The sequence below is a fragment of the Lepeophtheirus salmonis genome, chromosome 4 (genome assembly GCF_016086655.4).
Source record: "Lepeophtheirus salmonis chromosome 4, UVic_Lsal_1.4, whole genome shotgun sequence".
Taxonomy (NCBI): domain Eukaryota; kingdom Metazoa; phylum Arthropoda; class Copepoda; order Siphonostomatoida; family Caligidae; genus Lepeophtheirus; species Lepeophtheirus salmonis.
This window is the reverse complement of record NC_052134.2, coordinates 10418376-10434632: the sequence shown is the minus strand read 5'-3', so window position 1 is coordinate 10434632 and position 16257 is coordinate 10418376. Positions and strand designations below refer to the sequence as shown.

General features: G+C 32.3%; 1 protein-coding gene across 1 annotated transcript in view; it reads right to left on the bottom strand.

Moving 5' to 3' along the window:
- Positions 1-16257, bottom strand: part of LOC121116638 (synaptotagmin-4) — a 63677-nt gene that overhangs the window by 21236 nt on the left and 26184 nt on the right. The window contains exon 5 of the mRNA XM_040710902.2: positions 13121-13276. Within this exon, the coding sequence (XP_040566836.1) occupies positions 13121-13276 (156 nt within the window). The remainder of the gene's footprint in view (positions 1-13120; positions 13277-16257) is intronic.

The window sequence follows — 16257 nt, the reverse complement described above, 5'->3', positions numbered from 1 at the left end:
TCTGAATCCCTTTAAAAATAAAGAACTTACTATACAAAATCATTTTCAAATGACTGTAGAGATCACAAAAACGGTTTTTGAAGACTAAAACTTTTCAAAGATATTTTCATTCTATCGATTCACAACATGAGATCAATTAAACAAAATTTAAAATAGGAAGCTTTTGTACAAATGCTATAATAAAACTTTGGATTAAATTGATCTTTTTGTGACTTATTCCCTTTAATACATTCTTAAAACTATACTTTATTAATTTAAAATGTTAGAAAGCTTTTGCTTCAAGTATAGAAGTGCTTTAATTATCACAATATTGGTTAGTTTTTTCTAATTACTTTGAAAATCAATAAAAAACTATGTATTTAAGTTTCAAAAAGTATTTTTTTTTTGGGATGATTTTAACTTTTTCCAACAAAATACTCCCAAGGGCGAAAATCGAATTTGTTCATTTCCCAAAATTAACTTACTACTACCAATCGTGTTAGTCCCAGGATCTATCAATAGAGCAAATGTGGCCCTTTTTGTGACTAGTGTTGGTTTATAGTTTTACTCGAAATATGAAATGTTTCTAAATTTTATGAAAAATACAAGAACTCGAAGTATAATTTTTGAAACATTCAAATTTACTTCAACTCGTCCATTCGAGAAATGATTGCTCAAATTTATTACATGAATCAGAAAAACAGTTAAAAACTACTAAAAAAGCTCCTTACTTATTAATAGAAGAGTTATCAATATTTAGTACTTTTGTATTTTTTTTACGCTCTTTCATTTAAACTAAGTATATCTTGTTCATAATTAGTCACATGGGATCATACAATAAAGTGTTGTAAAGGTGTGAGTGTATACTACACACGCTTGTTTTACATTATTGCGCTTGGACGGTTCAGTCCTGAATTATCGTGCGTCAAGTATGGAAGTCTCAAAGGAAGACATTTGCTAATGTCAAGACACAAAGATCGTGTTCGAAAGCCAACAAAGTGGCGTAGCAATGCTACGATTGACTTCTAGGAAGGTGTTGTTGTGTATTTTGAGGGATTGATAGGGAATAATCTGCTATGAGCCAAACGCTCAATTTTATCATCTACTATGAACAACTCAACCGTTGAAAGATGGCAATTGAACAGAACCGGCCAGCATTGGGGAATAGTAGCGGAATGGTGTTACATGAAGACAACCCAAGGCCACACACATCTTTGATGACGCGTCAGAAGCTTTGGGAGCTCGGATTAGAAGTTCTTATGCATCCACCCCATAGTCCGGACATGGTACCTAGTGCTCCATTAAAAATCCGAACACATTGAATTTTAAACATCAACAAGATATAATTTATAATTAACAGTAGAATTTCAGCAACATGAATACTATGAATAGATGTGTGTCTCAGCCCTCCTAATAATTAATGTAGCCACCCTAACCGGCAATGATGGCTTCCCGGGGGCAGTTTGGTTTGAAATCTTGAGATCTCTTGCATTGCCCCTAATAGACTTAAGAGGATTGGTTAAGACTGTTTTCTTTAACTCCTCCAGTTCTAGTTTGGTCTATTTTGACATGACTTTTCTTTGGCTCCAACGTTCCGGACTTACTGACGGCGTTGACGGTGGTCCTGGATACGCCCAACTGCTTGGAGTATGCTAATGGAAATTCGTCGATAATGTTCAAGTGTCATTTTCTTGACTTGTACGTAAGCTAGACAGCTCAGGTTTATTTGTTTTTTTAACTAATTGTTTATGCTTTAATATATCGAAAAGGAATTAATTTCAATCACTCATCCTTCATTAGTTCATGAATTAGTAAGTTTTCCGATTTAAATGCGTCATCTGCTATATTATTTAGCTTAATAAACAAGGGATATTTTTAGAAAAAAATCCCAGGAGTGATAGTTAAGAACCGGTCCCAAAGACCGGTATGATCACTCCTAAGACTGGACCAAATAAATAAACATTGATGCAGCACAAGTTGTAACCAACGTAATTCCTCGTTTGTAGTTTTTTAATATATATTAATATTTTATTCTATCAGTATTTTATTTTGTTGTTATTTGATTAGATTCATATTTTGCACTTTGTGGTTATTTTTAAAATGTTACAAGGAGTTAGCATAAATAATTAATTTTTAGTTTGTATAACATTTAGTATTTTACCTACAATATTAAAGTTTTATCATGTAAAATCAAATTTTTTGCATAAATATTTAATTAAGCGGATATATGAGTTTATTAATATAATGTCTATAAAAAATCATACGAACAATTTTATATAATTAGCTAAATTAGTATCAGGGAAAAAGTATATGCTATAATTATAGATCCTCAAAATTTGCCATTTGGAGTTTTTTCCTTTTAGTATTTATTCAAAGAGTTGACTATGAATTTCGAAGGATTAAGACAGGACCCAGATCTGGGCTGGATCGCTACGGATGAAGGTCATTGTGTACATAGAATAATTCACAATATCATTTTTTTGTAAATATCGAAGGAAGCGTATGTTATCCCGGCTACAATAATTGAGAAGAGTATACAAGGTGAAACAACAAATCTGGCGCTTCAGATTTCTGGATTCTGGCATATACAGAGTGGGGAGGCAAAAATGGGTGGCCATAGAAATGTTAAATTGAGTTCTTGTAACTTTTTATTTAGGCATCAAGGAGATCGTGTACCCTTTGGCGGTTAGCCTTTCGCTCGTTCATTTTTTATCGTAGTGAGATGTATAATAAACGAAATAAAAGCTTTTTGAACGACAAATAATTTTTGCCTAACAAACTTCTTGCATTTTCTTAAAAAAACATTCTTTATGATGACAAAATTGTACTTCTTTGTAGTGAAATATACATAGCTACGTTTCCTTTAGTAGCCAAAACATCGCCATGGAGTCAACAACTGAAGATTTCAACCCTATTACATTTTTAGAGGCAGAAACCATCTTTTTTTGGTCTGTTAACAGGACTCCGCTCCCTGCAAAATCACCAAAACAACTCAGGATTGGGTCCAGGAGCACACCTACGACTGGGTGTACAAGGATATTTGGCTTTCTAGCTACTTGACCTGAATCTGATGGGTTATTTTGACATGATATAACTTGAGTCTAAGATCAAACGAGGTCCTCACATCACTAAGAAGTCCCTGCTGGTTAACTCAAACGTCCTAAAGTACAAAAATTTAGATCGGTCTCTAGTTTTCTGAGGCTTTTGCACAGTTAAGGACCAAAATCGAGGACGTTATTGAGACAAAAGAAGGCTACATTGATGGAGATATATTCTCAATGATTGTATCTTCTGTTCAGTTTCTGTTTAGTTTTTAGTAATTCTAATAGAAAGAAATACAAAAAAACAAGTAATTTTTTCTAAGTAAAAATATTATATATTTGAATTTTATTTGAAGCATTTCTAATGCCTGTAGAAAAAAAGGAAACACATTTTTAAACTTAGTGGGAAAAGAGTAAGTAGAATAAAATCTGCGGTCCAAATTTTTTTTTTTGAAATATAGTGGTGTACATATATTTCACGAATATCATAAAAAAAGATGATTATAATAATTCAAAAGTAACTAATCTGCTCCTAATGTGTGGTGGACACCTGAAACCCGTCATTTTACTCCATACCATTTCACTCACCGAGCCATCTTCCCCTATCCCCCTTTCATCTTTATTATTGAGATGTACAGCTAGTAAACGATAGAGGTCCAAAGTCATAATACATTTCATGGTTGTTAGAAGTGGTTGCTGAGAAATGTTACTTTTGAATTCGAATTTTAGAAAGTAGTTATTATCAAATGTATAATCAAAATACTCCAATCAAGTCAAATTCCTACAATTTTTGTTTAACTTTCCAATCAACTCTTGATTATTTTTAAATGTTCATTTATTAAGATACACATTGTTTTGAAGGCCATAATTCTTTATAACAGAGTCTGGAGTCATACCAATATCTATATGTATATATTTTTCAGTAATCATTATATCCATTAGAAACCCTTAAGTGGAATAAAGTGTTTTCATATCTTTAAAAAAAGGATAGATACAATTTATTTTAATAATGGATAAAAAACACTTTTATATCGCTTTAAAACATACAATCGCATAGCCACCATAGCTCTACTTTCTATTTGCATATTATAATTCGGTATATGGTAACTAAATGTTTAATGGAGACTTTTTTGGAATCTTTTATAATTTTAATACTATATTAAGAAGCTCATTTTATTTTCTTCAATATAAATAAAAACTGTAATTAAATGATTATAAATGTTTTTCGTATTTAAACTCTGCCGGTATTACTGAAAGAAGATACCAAAAACTAAGCTGGAAATCCTGACAATTAGAAGAATGTGTTCTAAGAGAGAGGCTTAGTTGTGATGACGTTCCATTAGCTTAAGTGCGAGCATCTATGATACAAAGGACATAAACACAAATTGTATTCCATATCAAATAAAGATATAGAAAGGAATTACTTTCATGTCGATTCTCAATTCTACTTTGAGTCCAAGAAGGACAACAACACTCCAACAAATCCTTAGTGTGACTCTTTGTCTATTAAAAACCATTACACACATTTCTTTACCTTCTACATAAATATTATCTTCTCCAAAATCAAATAATAAATATAACTTCTATGGACAATAAAAAAAACTGTTCAAATGTATAGAAACTTTCATACGCAAGTAAATGCTTAAAATTTACAATAATATAAAGTATATTTCATAGTAGAAATGTGAAAATTGCTGGAATCCTGGGGAGTGTATTAAAAAAAAAAAAAAATAGTCTACACTTTAGTAACTTGCTCAACATAAAATAATTCCTCCTCCCTATTTGGAAAAATGAAACGTTATCAGAAGGGAATAATCGCTGTAGTGATCTCTGTCAGTGGATATTTTGTTTCTCAAAGTTACCACATTTGCTATGCTATTCTCTTGGCCTTCTTTTTAAGAGCACCCGTATTTTATATGAATTTACATCTCTATTAGCAAATTTATGTATCAAATAATAACATATAATCAAATACATGACATACATTCAATTTATACTTATTTCTATCAATAGTTTCGATGCTTTCTAATTAAATTATTGATTAAATAAGTTATTTTTCTCTTATTTAAGAGAAGCAAATTTGTATTTCATTAAAAAAAAAAAAAATAAGATTATTTTGCATAAAATAACTACGAGTAATTTTGAAAAAAACCATATACACGGTCGTGCAATAGTTTTGAGATACTTTTTAAAATTTAATAACTCAGCGTATGCTACAGCAATTTGATTCCTTTTTCCTTCTACAGAGAGCTCAGAGTCTCTTCTTTTTGTTTACGTTAACCTAAAATATCAGAGCTTATTATCATGTCGTAAGAACGACAAAGGTCAAAGATTGCAAACCTTACTCACCGGCGGAATGTCCCCAAAAGCAGTTATTGAGGCTAAATATGGCTCAATACAACCGTCAATCATGTCAAAGAGCACATGGATAAGGATGAGGATCTCAAAAAGGCCCCCAGAAAATTGACTAGTGAAGCTGTATTCAAGGCATTTAAAAAGTAGCCAGATCTCTCTATGACGAAACAGGCCATAGACGTCAATGTCCACCATGTCAAGGCTCATCATAAAGGTTGGAGGTGTCCCAAAGGGGCTTGCAGGGGTAAATATTTTTGCTGTGTGTGGAGGGGGGAGGGCTTGGTTTGTTGAATATTATTATTATTTTTTTTAAGGGGGGTCTGCTGTATAATTTGGTCGAACGACTTTTTTTTTTAGAAGAGGAAATCCTGAAACAAAAACACCACTTTTTTCCTATTTAATTTTTTCTTCCGGAGATATAATTTTTCTCAATTTCACAAAAGTTCCTTCATTAGGGGGCTATATCCCCTTCAGACGACCACCTATGGAGGCCCCAGATATCCCTGAACGAACCAAAAAAGTACCCCTCCGGACGATAGAAATGGTGAAAAAGTGACCTAAGATTTCATTTCCAGTTTTTTTGGTGAACTCTTGGCTTTCCTAATCCCCTAATCTGAATCCCTGGATTATAGTATCAAGTGAGAAGTAAAGTCACAGGCCTGCAAAATCCGACAACCAAATTGTCTACCCTAAAAGCAATTTGTTAATGAGTAATGGGATGGTATGTTCGAGGTCTATATCAAAAGCACCTGCAGTAAATTCCACCACAGCCTTGAAGCCGCTATTGCTTCCTACGGTGATCATATTCAAGATGAATTATTCTTAATCCCATGATTATAAATTATATAAATACAATTTTTGTGGATATTAAATTAATACAAAATTATACGTCATTGTTTAATTCGTTCATTTTAGACTCAAAACTGTTGGACGACCCTACCTTTAACTACATCCTGATCAATAATGGAAGTAAGTGGAGGTTTGAAAATTATTGAATATGTTTGCCATTTTCGCCAATCATTCGCTCAATACAAGGCCTAAAGTATTTGTAGGCCTTGACCATGTCCGCGTGGTACACTTTTCCCCAGTACTTGATGATGGAGGCCTTCAAGTATTGGATGCTATTGTGTACATTGGCAGAGAGCTTCTTCTCTAACCCCTCTAAAAGAAGTAATCCATAGAATACATATAGGGGGGAGTTACAGGGCCCGGGGGGGGGTGTTTGTGTCAAAATAACACTATTTCTTTTTTAAACATGTTGTTTGTCTTTCGGGAATTGTGAGAGGGCTAGAGTTTTGTTGAAACAGGAACTCGACACCATTGGCCTAAACTTTCATCCAAGGTATCACTTGGTCAGACAGGAGTTAACAGTACCTGTCGGCACCCACACTATACTTTGGCTCAAAGAAGATGGGGAGCATGAAACTGCCGTTCCTCCCAATTACCCGAAGAGCCATGATGCTGGCTGTGGGAATGGATTTAAAAACTTAAAGGACATTCTGTCTGTGACCAACCATCTATCGTTCTGGATGTTGTGGATCTATCAACTGCTCATTGTTTCTCATCCGAATAAGAGTGGTTCGATTACCATGAACCTTTAAATTGCTCAGCAATTTTCTTCTGTGAGATGCCCAGATTGCCTTTATTTTGTCTCTAAGGATATGTCTTTTTTAGAGGCACTACGAATTCACCCTCAGGTCAGTGTTTATGGTTCTGGAGACTGTTACACGGCTTTATAGGGCGCTTTTTGGCAAGAGAGTTAATGGGAGTCCCAGGAAAATACTTTAAGGACCATTTCAGCCCTACGATGAATATGAGATTACGTAGTTTATCCCCCCACCTGGACTCCAGGGGTGGGGATGGCCTGTCAAAATGACACCTCCTCTTATATCAACAAGTCTTAGATCTTGTGGGTCCTGTGAGAGTGGCATATACTTGTTGAAATAGGAGCTCGACACCATTGGTCTCAGCTTTCATCCAAGGTATCACTTGGTTAGACAGGAGTTCAGTGTACCTTTTGGCACCTACCCTATCCTTTGGTTCAATGAAGATGGAAGCATGACACTGCTTCTCCTACGAATAACCTACGGGTCATGATGTTGGCTGAAAACTTCGTTTTATTGGTGTTGGGAACATTAGCTATCTCTGAGGCCAACCATCTGTCCTTTTAGATGTTATGGGGTCTATCAACAGTCCATGGTTGATCATCCGAATAAAAGATGATGAAGTTACCATGGGACTTCAAATTGTACAGCAATTTTTTTCCGTGGTTAGCTCAGGTTGCTTTCATTTTGTCTGTAACAATATGTATTTCGTATAAGCAGTTTCATCCTCAGGTCAGTCTTTTTGCCCCTGGAGACTTTTACTTACTTGGTGCGTTTTGGCAAGAACGTTAATGGAGTCTCTGGAGATTACTTCAAATAACGTTTCCGGCCTACTAGGAATATGGGTGGGAATTTTTATCAATGCGGGACTTGTCAGGTTTTCTCATATATGCATCTTCCTCCTTCCAGCGCTTGTAGACGTCGTAGACTGTGCTCTTTGAATATTTGAGCATCTTCTCGATATACGCTGGGCTTTGTCCCGCTCAAGAAAGTTCGATTATGGTGTTCCTCCGTGTCTCCTACGGCGTAAAAACTTCCACTAATTTCTAGCAACCATGTACGTACATATATCTAACTAAAGTAACTCTAAGGAAATAGGAGACAAGATGCTTCAAATAATAATGATCCATAAAAATATGTATGTGAATTATGCTTGCTCATTCACAAACCCTGGATCAAAAAATGACTAGAAATGGGACTTTGAAAAATGATGAACATAGCACAGTAGACAATTATAAACCTATCAGAATTCAAAGTGATAATTTATTTTTCATTGCTGTTTTTGTCGCTTCATTCTGAGAGTTTCTTTTTATCTCACATACCTGCCTATAATTGCTTGTTTTAATACCTATATATCCTACAATTACGATGTTTGTCTGTTTTCTTTTTAGAGAAAAGTATTAATTATGTCAAAAAAAAAAACCCCAGGTCAATTTGATTTAAGAAAATAAATTTCAGATCTATATAACTTAAAAATTATTACGCATTTTTTACTTTTTAAAAAAAAATAACCTTATATAGATAAACAATTAATAAAAAATGAAAATTTGTTTTACTCACCTTTTTTTAATAAAGTAACGATAGACATTTTTGCTTACAAGCATGTACAATTGGTAACATGAATTTTATATGCACACACCGGGTGCTTCATTAGAATCTGAACACTTACTAATTCAATAATTAATAAAGGATGAGTGATTGAAATTAATTCATATTTTGATACATTAAAGCAATTAGTTAAAAAAAAAACCGAGCTCCTTCTTTACGTTCAAGTCGAGAAAATGACACTTGAATGTAACCAATGAATTTCCATTCGCACACTACAAGAAGTTAAGTAGTTGAGCTTCTCCAGCACACCTGTCTCCGCCGTCAGCAAGTCCAAAACGTTAGAGAGGAAGAAGGGCTCTGTCAAAAAGGACTAACTGGACCAGAGGAGTTAGAAAAACCCCCAAGGTCAATCCCTTATGTCTATGGGGGCCCACGCAAGAGATATGGGTGTTTCACAACAGACTTTCCTCAGAGCAATACAAAAAGTGGGTGGAAGGAGCCTTGTGAGAGTTGTGATGCTACTTTTGCCACTAGCAATGACAGAAACCCCTTTCCTCCGTTGTAAGACTCTTTTGAGTTCTTTTAAAGTCTTTTTTGGGCATATTTGGCCCTTCTACAGCCCTGATACCAACCCCTTGAATAAAACTTCTTGTGTGCATATCATGGGGAAGGCCTGCAGTGTTCTGTAAAAACAGACCATCAAAGCCACTGTCATCCAATACTTGGACGCGCTGATAGAGGACTATATCTGCAGTGAGTGCCAGGCCTTCCACCACCTTGAAGCCATAATTGCCGCTTAGGTCGGCTACATTTATGATTAAGAGAGCTCAGACACATATCTACTTATAGTTTTAATTTTATTGTTAATTAATAAATTATATTTTATTGAAGTTTAAAATTAGTGTGTTCAAATGAACTAGCATAGTGAATGTTTGGACGATATTATTTGACACTATATATATAATATTTAAGGCTGTTTTTCTTTCAGAGAAACTTTTATATGTCTATATTTTAGATTGATATTATTGTTGTTTGTTTTCGGACTTTACAACTTTTTCAATTTGGATATCAGAATAAACATTCGAATATATTTATTTTTGAGCCTTTCCTTAAGCATGAAAAATGATAAGGCAAAATATTTTATTTCTGGTGTGTCAACAAAAAAAGATCAATATTGAACAAAATAATGAAAAGGAAAAAATCTACATTTTTTTTTACCATCATATATTCATACCGCCCAATATTTTCATGATTTATATATTTTGCATTCAAGTTTATAGAATGAGTAGATGTTTCCCATCTATAGCTTTGAAACTTCATTTGATTTATGAGACTTAATTTAGCCCCGATATGCCCCTTTTAAACTTAAAATCCATCAATTTCTAATTATTTTGCTGTAACAATGAATTTTACTACATGCCGTAATTTGTTGATATGTATTCACGAGAATTCGTCAAACCATACAAATATAATATATACAAATCCAACCCATATATAAAGAGTTATTTATAAGTAAACTTAGGTTAGGTGAGCGATCGCTCAATCACTCAAAAATTCCTCTATTGGTAAATTTAGAGAAAAATGGCTAATTTTGCCTACTTTTGTGAAAAATTTGCTAATTTTACACTTTTTTTAGGTGTAAAAATAGCTCATTTTGCTCTCTTTTGCGTAAAATTTACTAATTTTGCCTACTTTTGTGAAAAATTTGCTAATTTTTCACTTTTTTTAGGTGTAAAAATAGCTCATTTTGCTCTCTTTTGCGTAAAATTTACTAATTTTGCCTTTTTTTTTCTAAAAATTACTCCTTTTTTCATAACTGGTAAGAAATAAAATTTGTATTCTACTTAGTTTTCAGAACAACTTTTGATGACTCTTCGATGGCATTTTTGAGGTAAAATCCACTTGCAAAAACCCTCCTTCGTTAGCCTCTCTTTTGCAATCAGAGTCACGATTACGGGTTCAGATATGTGTGGGAGCCAGATTCTGACAACATCCAATTAGAGGAAGGGAGAAATTTGTACCAAAATTGACTGTTGAATAATCCCCCTTGAATTTTGAAGAAAATGAGAAATATTTTTGTACCAAATTGCGAAGGTTAGCAATTTTCAGTGGTGGTGAGGATTAGATGCCTCTATTTAACAAGATTCCTGAGGATCTCACCAACTTCAAATTTACTCCAACTAATAGCGTGGATGTTGAATGGCCCTTTAGTACGTTTACTCTTATGAATAAATTATGATAAATATAAAACAAGACTTATTGCTTTAAATCATCCTTATAAAAGTGCATCTTTCTTTAAATAAAAATTGCTCAATTCAGAGATTCTGGGTGCTTTTTTTTCGAAATTTTAGCTCTCTTTTTTTTGCTCATTTGCCCACAAAAATCGCTCAAAAATACTAATTTTATTCATAAGTCTTGGAAGTATTATTTTGCATGAGAATTAATCTGACAAAATTATGTTTAGAAAATAGTAAAAATAAAAATTTTCTCCAGGAGTACATCATCTTTTTTTCCCAGATTCCCCACTTTTCATTAGCCAAATCTCCATGTCCCAGGACAGCATCCATGATTGACAAGTTTTATTTTAACCCATGCAGTGTTTAGTACATAAATATACGCTTTGACTTTGTGTGCCATTTTATGACCATTACTTTTTAATTCCATATATTATATTTTTTACTAACAGTTATCACATGAAAATAAAATACATATGAAAGAATTATTTATATTTTTTTTTCTCAATTTATTTGGCCCACAAAAAACATACAAAAAATGCAACACTAGACACATGCAGGTTAATGAGACCTTTGCATTTGGTTTGCCTTGACAAATGCCTTAATGCTCAAAAACTTAATAATACGAGCTCTGTTACGCGTAGGAGAGGCACGACATGAGTGAGTTTGTGGAGAGCCGCTGTTGAAATTTCTAGCCCAACAATATTGTCACTTTTACCTAAACACGACATATGTAAATTGTCATATATTGATTGTTTTTATTTATTAAAACAGTCTGTATATGGTTGTGATTTGAAATTTGGCTTAAAATTGAATTCTTTCTTTCAGCCATTCCTGAGTTTGTCGACCACTATGAATTGGACCCTACCATGTTGGAAAACGGTTTTCTTGTTATCTAGGACAACAGGTGAAACTTTTAATTTATATACAAATTTCTCTTGTTACTTGTTGTGTATTAAATCATTAAGTTTGTTCGCCTCTCAATCTTTTGTATATTATAAGCCGCTTGTATTATTGTGTCCTTTATATTTGTTACCTATAAATATTATGAAAGGTGATTCACTGTCGTATTGCTTTGGTGTGGTTTAGATACATGTACGGATAAAAAGATTTCGGGAATGGAGATGAGCCAATGCTCCGGATCAAGATTTTCTTTTTAAAATGTATATATTGTATCATTGTTTCAATCATAAGCTTGTTGTCGCTTGGTGATTGAGGGGTGGTGTTGTGTGTTATTATCACTAAGTCCGTTCCCCCCTCTCAATATCTTTTATTATCATAAGCCGTTTGTATTATAGTGTACTTTTATATTTGTTACTTATAAATATCCTAAGAGGCGAGTCACTGTCAGGCAGTATGACAATGTAAATAAATCGTTAAACATACTCTTAGTCTCCTCCACACCTTTCACACTCTCCCTCGGTCACGTCACAACATTATTAAAGACAATGCAGATCTTCCACATATACATTTCCAACAGTTTATAGGGCCTCTACATCATTTAGCCTCGTATTCCCTTTCTGAATTTCTGACCGTAATGTAGTCTAAAAGGTTTCACCTTCAAGTCTTTTTGGACCAGCTTATGCATTGATGGCTGATAAACTACGATTCTTGACACAATTTTGAACTTTGTTCGTAAACAGTTCCAATAAATTTTTTTATCGAACCTTCCGATATTCTTTCGAGTTCTTGCTGACCTTGTACAACTACGTCTCGGCTTTTTATGACAGCTTCCAGTCTTACGAAGCTTCCAGATTATATATTTTATGTTATTGAGGCTTATCAAGTCACCCAGGCTCCTATAAATTTGCTGCAGGGTATTTTTTCATTGTAAAATGCTTCAACTGCCCTCATTAATGGATAAATGATTATTGAATGTATGATTTTTTTTGTTAACCTTTTTTATACCATTTGTCAGGGTTGATTTGGGATTAAATTTAAGCCAATCAGATAGCAAAATGATACATTAAATTCTGAAAACTTTTGCACTAATTAAGGAGCATTTAAAAATAACGAAAAACTCTTTCTATAAAAGGCAATATTTCTTCAAGAAAAACCTTTTTTACACTCTAAATGAATATACTTTTTGGTTTTTTTCACGCTTTCAAACTTTTTAAATTAGGATATCTTAAAAAAGATTATTATGTATTTCTTTTTCAAGCCTCTCATTAAGAATGAAGGGAGGTAATATTTTTTTCTTCGTTTCCTAAGAAAATCTTTTTTTTTATATATTCTATATAACTTTAAAACAATATTAAATGTAATATTTATTTTAGTTTTGATTGTATAATTTATTTTTATCTTCCTGCATCTTAAGAAATAATTAATCGTAATTTGAAACATGACAATGACGACTTACCTTCAGACTCCTAGGAGTGATTTCTTGTTTGAATAATAGAGGATTGTTATCAGTTTGACTCAGATCATAGGACTCAAGATTCAACATGACTTCTCCGATGACATCATCCCTCGAGTATCGATCAAAACTTAGTATGACAAAGTGGAGTGTAAGAGTCTAAAATATATTAAAATAGTTTTATGAGTTTTTGTGAATGTTTTATGAGTAGGTTTCAATACAATTATATTTATGTTTATATTACTTATGTGTTGAATAGTCTAAAAATATCTATCTATGTTGTAATATTTCGATTTATTGTATCTATTAATATATATATAGGTAGAACATTTTCACAGATGACATCATAAACCAAAGCTCATATTTGATATATTAAATAAATACTTGTAAAATGTACAAATTTCCAATAAATCATGATTTCACTTCATCTTATTTCTTTTTAAAATAAAATAAAAATTTAACACCTATAGTGAATACTACTTGATGTAGAATAAAATCAATGACGTTTGAAAATTTATAGGTACTAAAGATTTCTACGAAATGGCTAGATATGTATAATTACTTTTTGTCGATTAGGATAAAAATAGGATAATTGGAGGTAAATATTCTTACAAATAAATCTGAATGTGTATTGTCTACTCCAACATTTCTCAAATTAGTTTTACCCGCACACTGGGGTACCCACTGATTGTGTTAGGACGCCGCAAAAAACAAAAACGTATTTTAATATCTATTTTTTAAAATATTAATACAAATATCTACAGTACATTTATTCAAATACATTCTTTCTATATATGAAAGGATAAAATTTAAAACTCTCTATAAATAAGTAAATATACAAAATTAACCATAAATTTTTTGGCTCAAATCTAATTATCAAGTACGTGTCATATCAATGCCCCCAGTGTCAGCGACTGCAGTGTGATCAGATTTTTGTATCATTTCACCACGAAAATACATTTGATTGTACAAAGAACAAGTAAAAAGCAAGGACCCGTGATCTTTTACTGAAAAGAAAAGCCCAACAAAAACCGGACATAATTGACCGTGAAATGAAGCCCCCGCCTACTTCATTTGAGTTATCCTAGCCTTATTGTTAAGTTTTTGCGTTGCTGCATTGTGTGGCGGTCAAAGAAGTCTGTAAACATGTTTTTTTTTTAATGTTCAAGTCAATATTTTTTAGAGTTCGTATTATGCTCTTTTAATTGCAGTTGAATCTAATTAAACAGGACATTAAGCTATGCAGTGAAATTATGAATAATACTTTACTTTTGGGTACTTTGAGATTTTATACACTTTTTGAAGATCTCTGAATGAAAAAATTTGTGAAACATATGTTTAATACATATTAGGACCTGGGTTATAATAAAACTATACGTTAGAGAGTGTGAATGTACCATTGGCCATAGCATTATTTATGTGATGGAATATTTTGATTTAATTTAAAATGATAGTATTATAAATAGATAATGTTAATATGTTATTTACCTATAGATAAATGAATGTGTATTATTTTGCGGAATTATATTTTTATCAAGTATGTTCATTGATGATTATTATATAAACGTAACACAGTAGCATGTAGTTTGAATCCTATTGCTACTAAAGTATATTTCGGCAAATTATTCTTTTGTGAAATGTCCTAGATTCAATAAAGATATATATTTTTGATGCTTAGACTGTAAATCTAAAGCCCTTTCATTTGACAGTCCTATTTTGACATCCTTATACATGATAGTTGTTCTCCGTGGGGGTCTAGCTAAACTTATACAGAGTGAGCACTGGGTAAATAATGGAGCCTCTAAATATTATTTTTTATTTATTATAGAAGCTTTTTTTACCTCCACCAACGAAGTTGAACGGAGAATATGTTTTTACTTCTGTGTTTTTGTCTGTTGGTCACCGGGATTACAATTACTAACGGGAAAAGTTACTTATTGATTTTGATATAACTTGGTACAAAGATTATATGTTGTCCCAGTAAGAGGCCATCAAATTTGAGAGGTCATAGTAGTACAAAATGTTAAAAATACATAATCAACCATAACTTTAGAACAGATTGATCTCAAATTTGTACCATTAAGTAGGTTTCATAAAATTGCTTCTTTTAGCAAAAAAATACAATTTAAAAATTGAAGGTCAAAGTCACAAAAAAGGTCAAAAATGCATAATCGACCATTACCCTTGAACAAATTGAGATACAGAGCGGAAATCTTCCCTTTGTGGCGCACAATATATATATATATATATAAATGAAAGTATGAATTTAATAGATATTCAATTTCATTAAATTCAACATCGTACACTTTTGACTTTAAAATAGAGAAAAAAAGGATATTTCATGAAGGAAAAATGATCATTGGGGAAGGTTTTTGCGCTACTTAGCGCCCAATCTAGCCAATTATTTTTATATATGACTCATCTATAAACCCCTTATATATAAATTATTAATTATAATCTTAGTATAAACTATAATACACGATTCAAACTTTCCCCCAGAATTGTAAAATATATTCACGCAACCTGACCAGCTTATTATATTTAAATATCTTAATAAATACTAAAAACTAAATTGTCCAAAAATCAATCAAAATCGACCTTTTTTAAAGGCCTTTTTTTTTAAATTGAAATATATCCTATAACTTCAGGTAGGATATTAAGAACTTGAAGAGAAAATAAAAAAAATATTAGGTTATAAGTAAGATACTTCATTTTACTCATTTTTTTGTGGTTAAATGCAATATTTATTAAATGCAATCAAGATAGATTATAACATAACTTATTTTCTAAATGCTACAACATTTGTATCAATTTATATTTACTTTCACTTTCATCTATATAGTTCTTCCGTGTTAAAATATGGTACTGAATCGTAGTTATACCTTAAAAAACTTGATTTAAAAAAAAAAAAGGTTTTAAAGGCGCCACCGATTGTCCGTTGAAAGTTTTAATGGTCATATTCGTGTTTTACGGCTTAAATCACAATAGTAATAAATGTAGGTTCTCATTTTGTTGCATAGTGTTTGTTCTTTTGCAGAATTATATTTCTTTAGTAATTAAACAGCGGAGCACTTATTTTGTACAAATGAATTCAAACCAAAACAAATATATATTTAAGCTTAAAATCTCAAATGATCTCA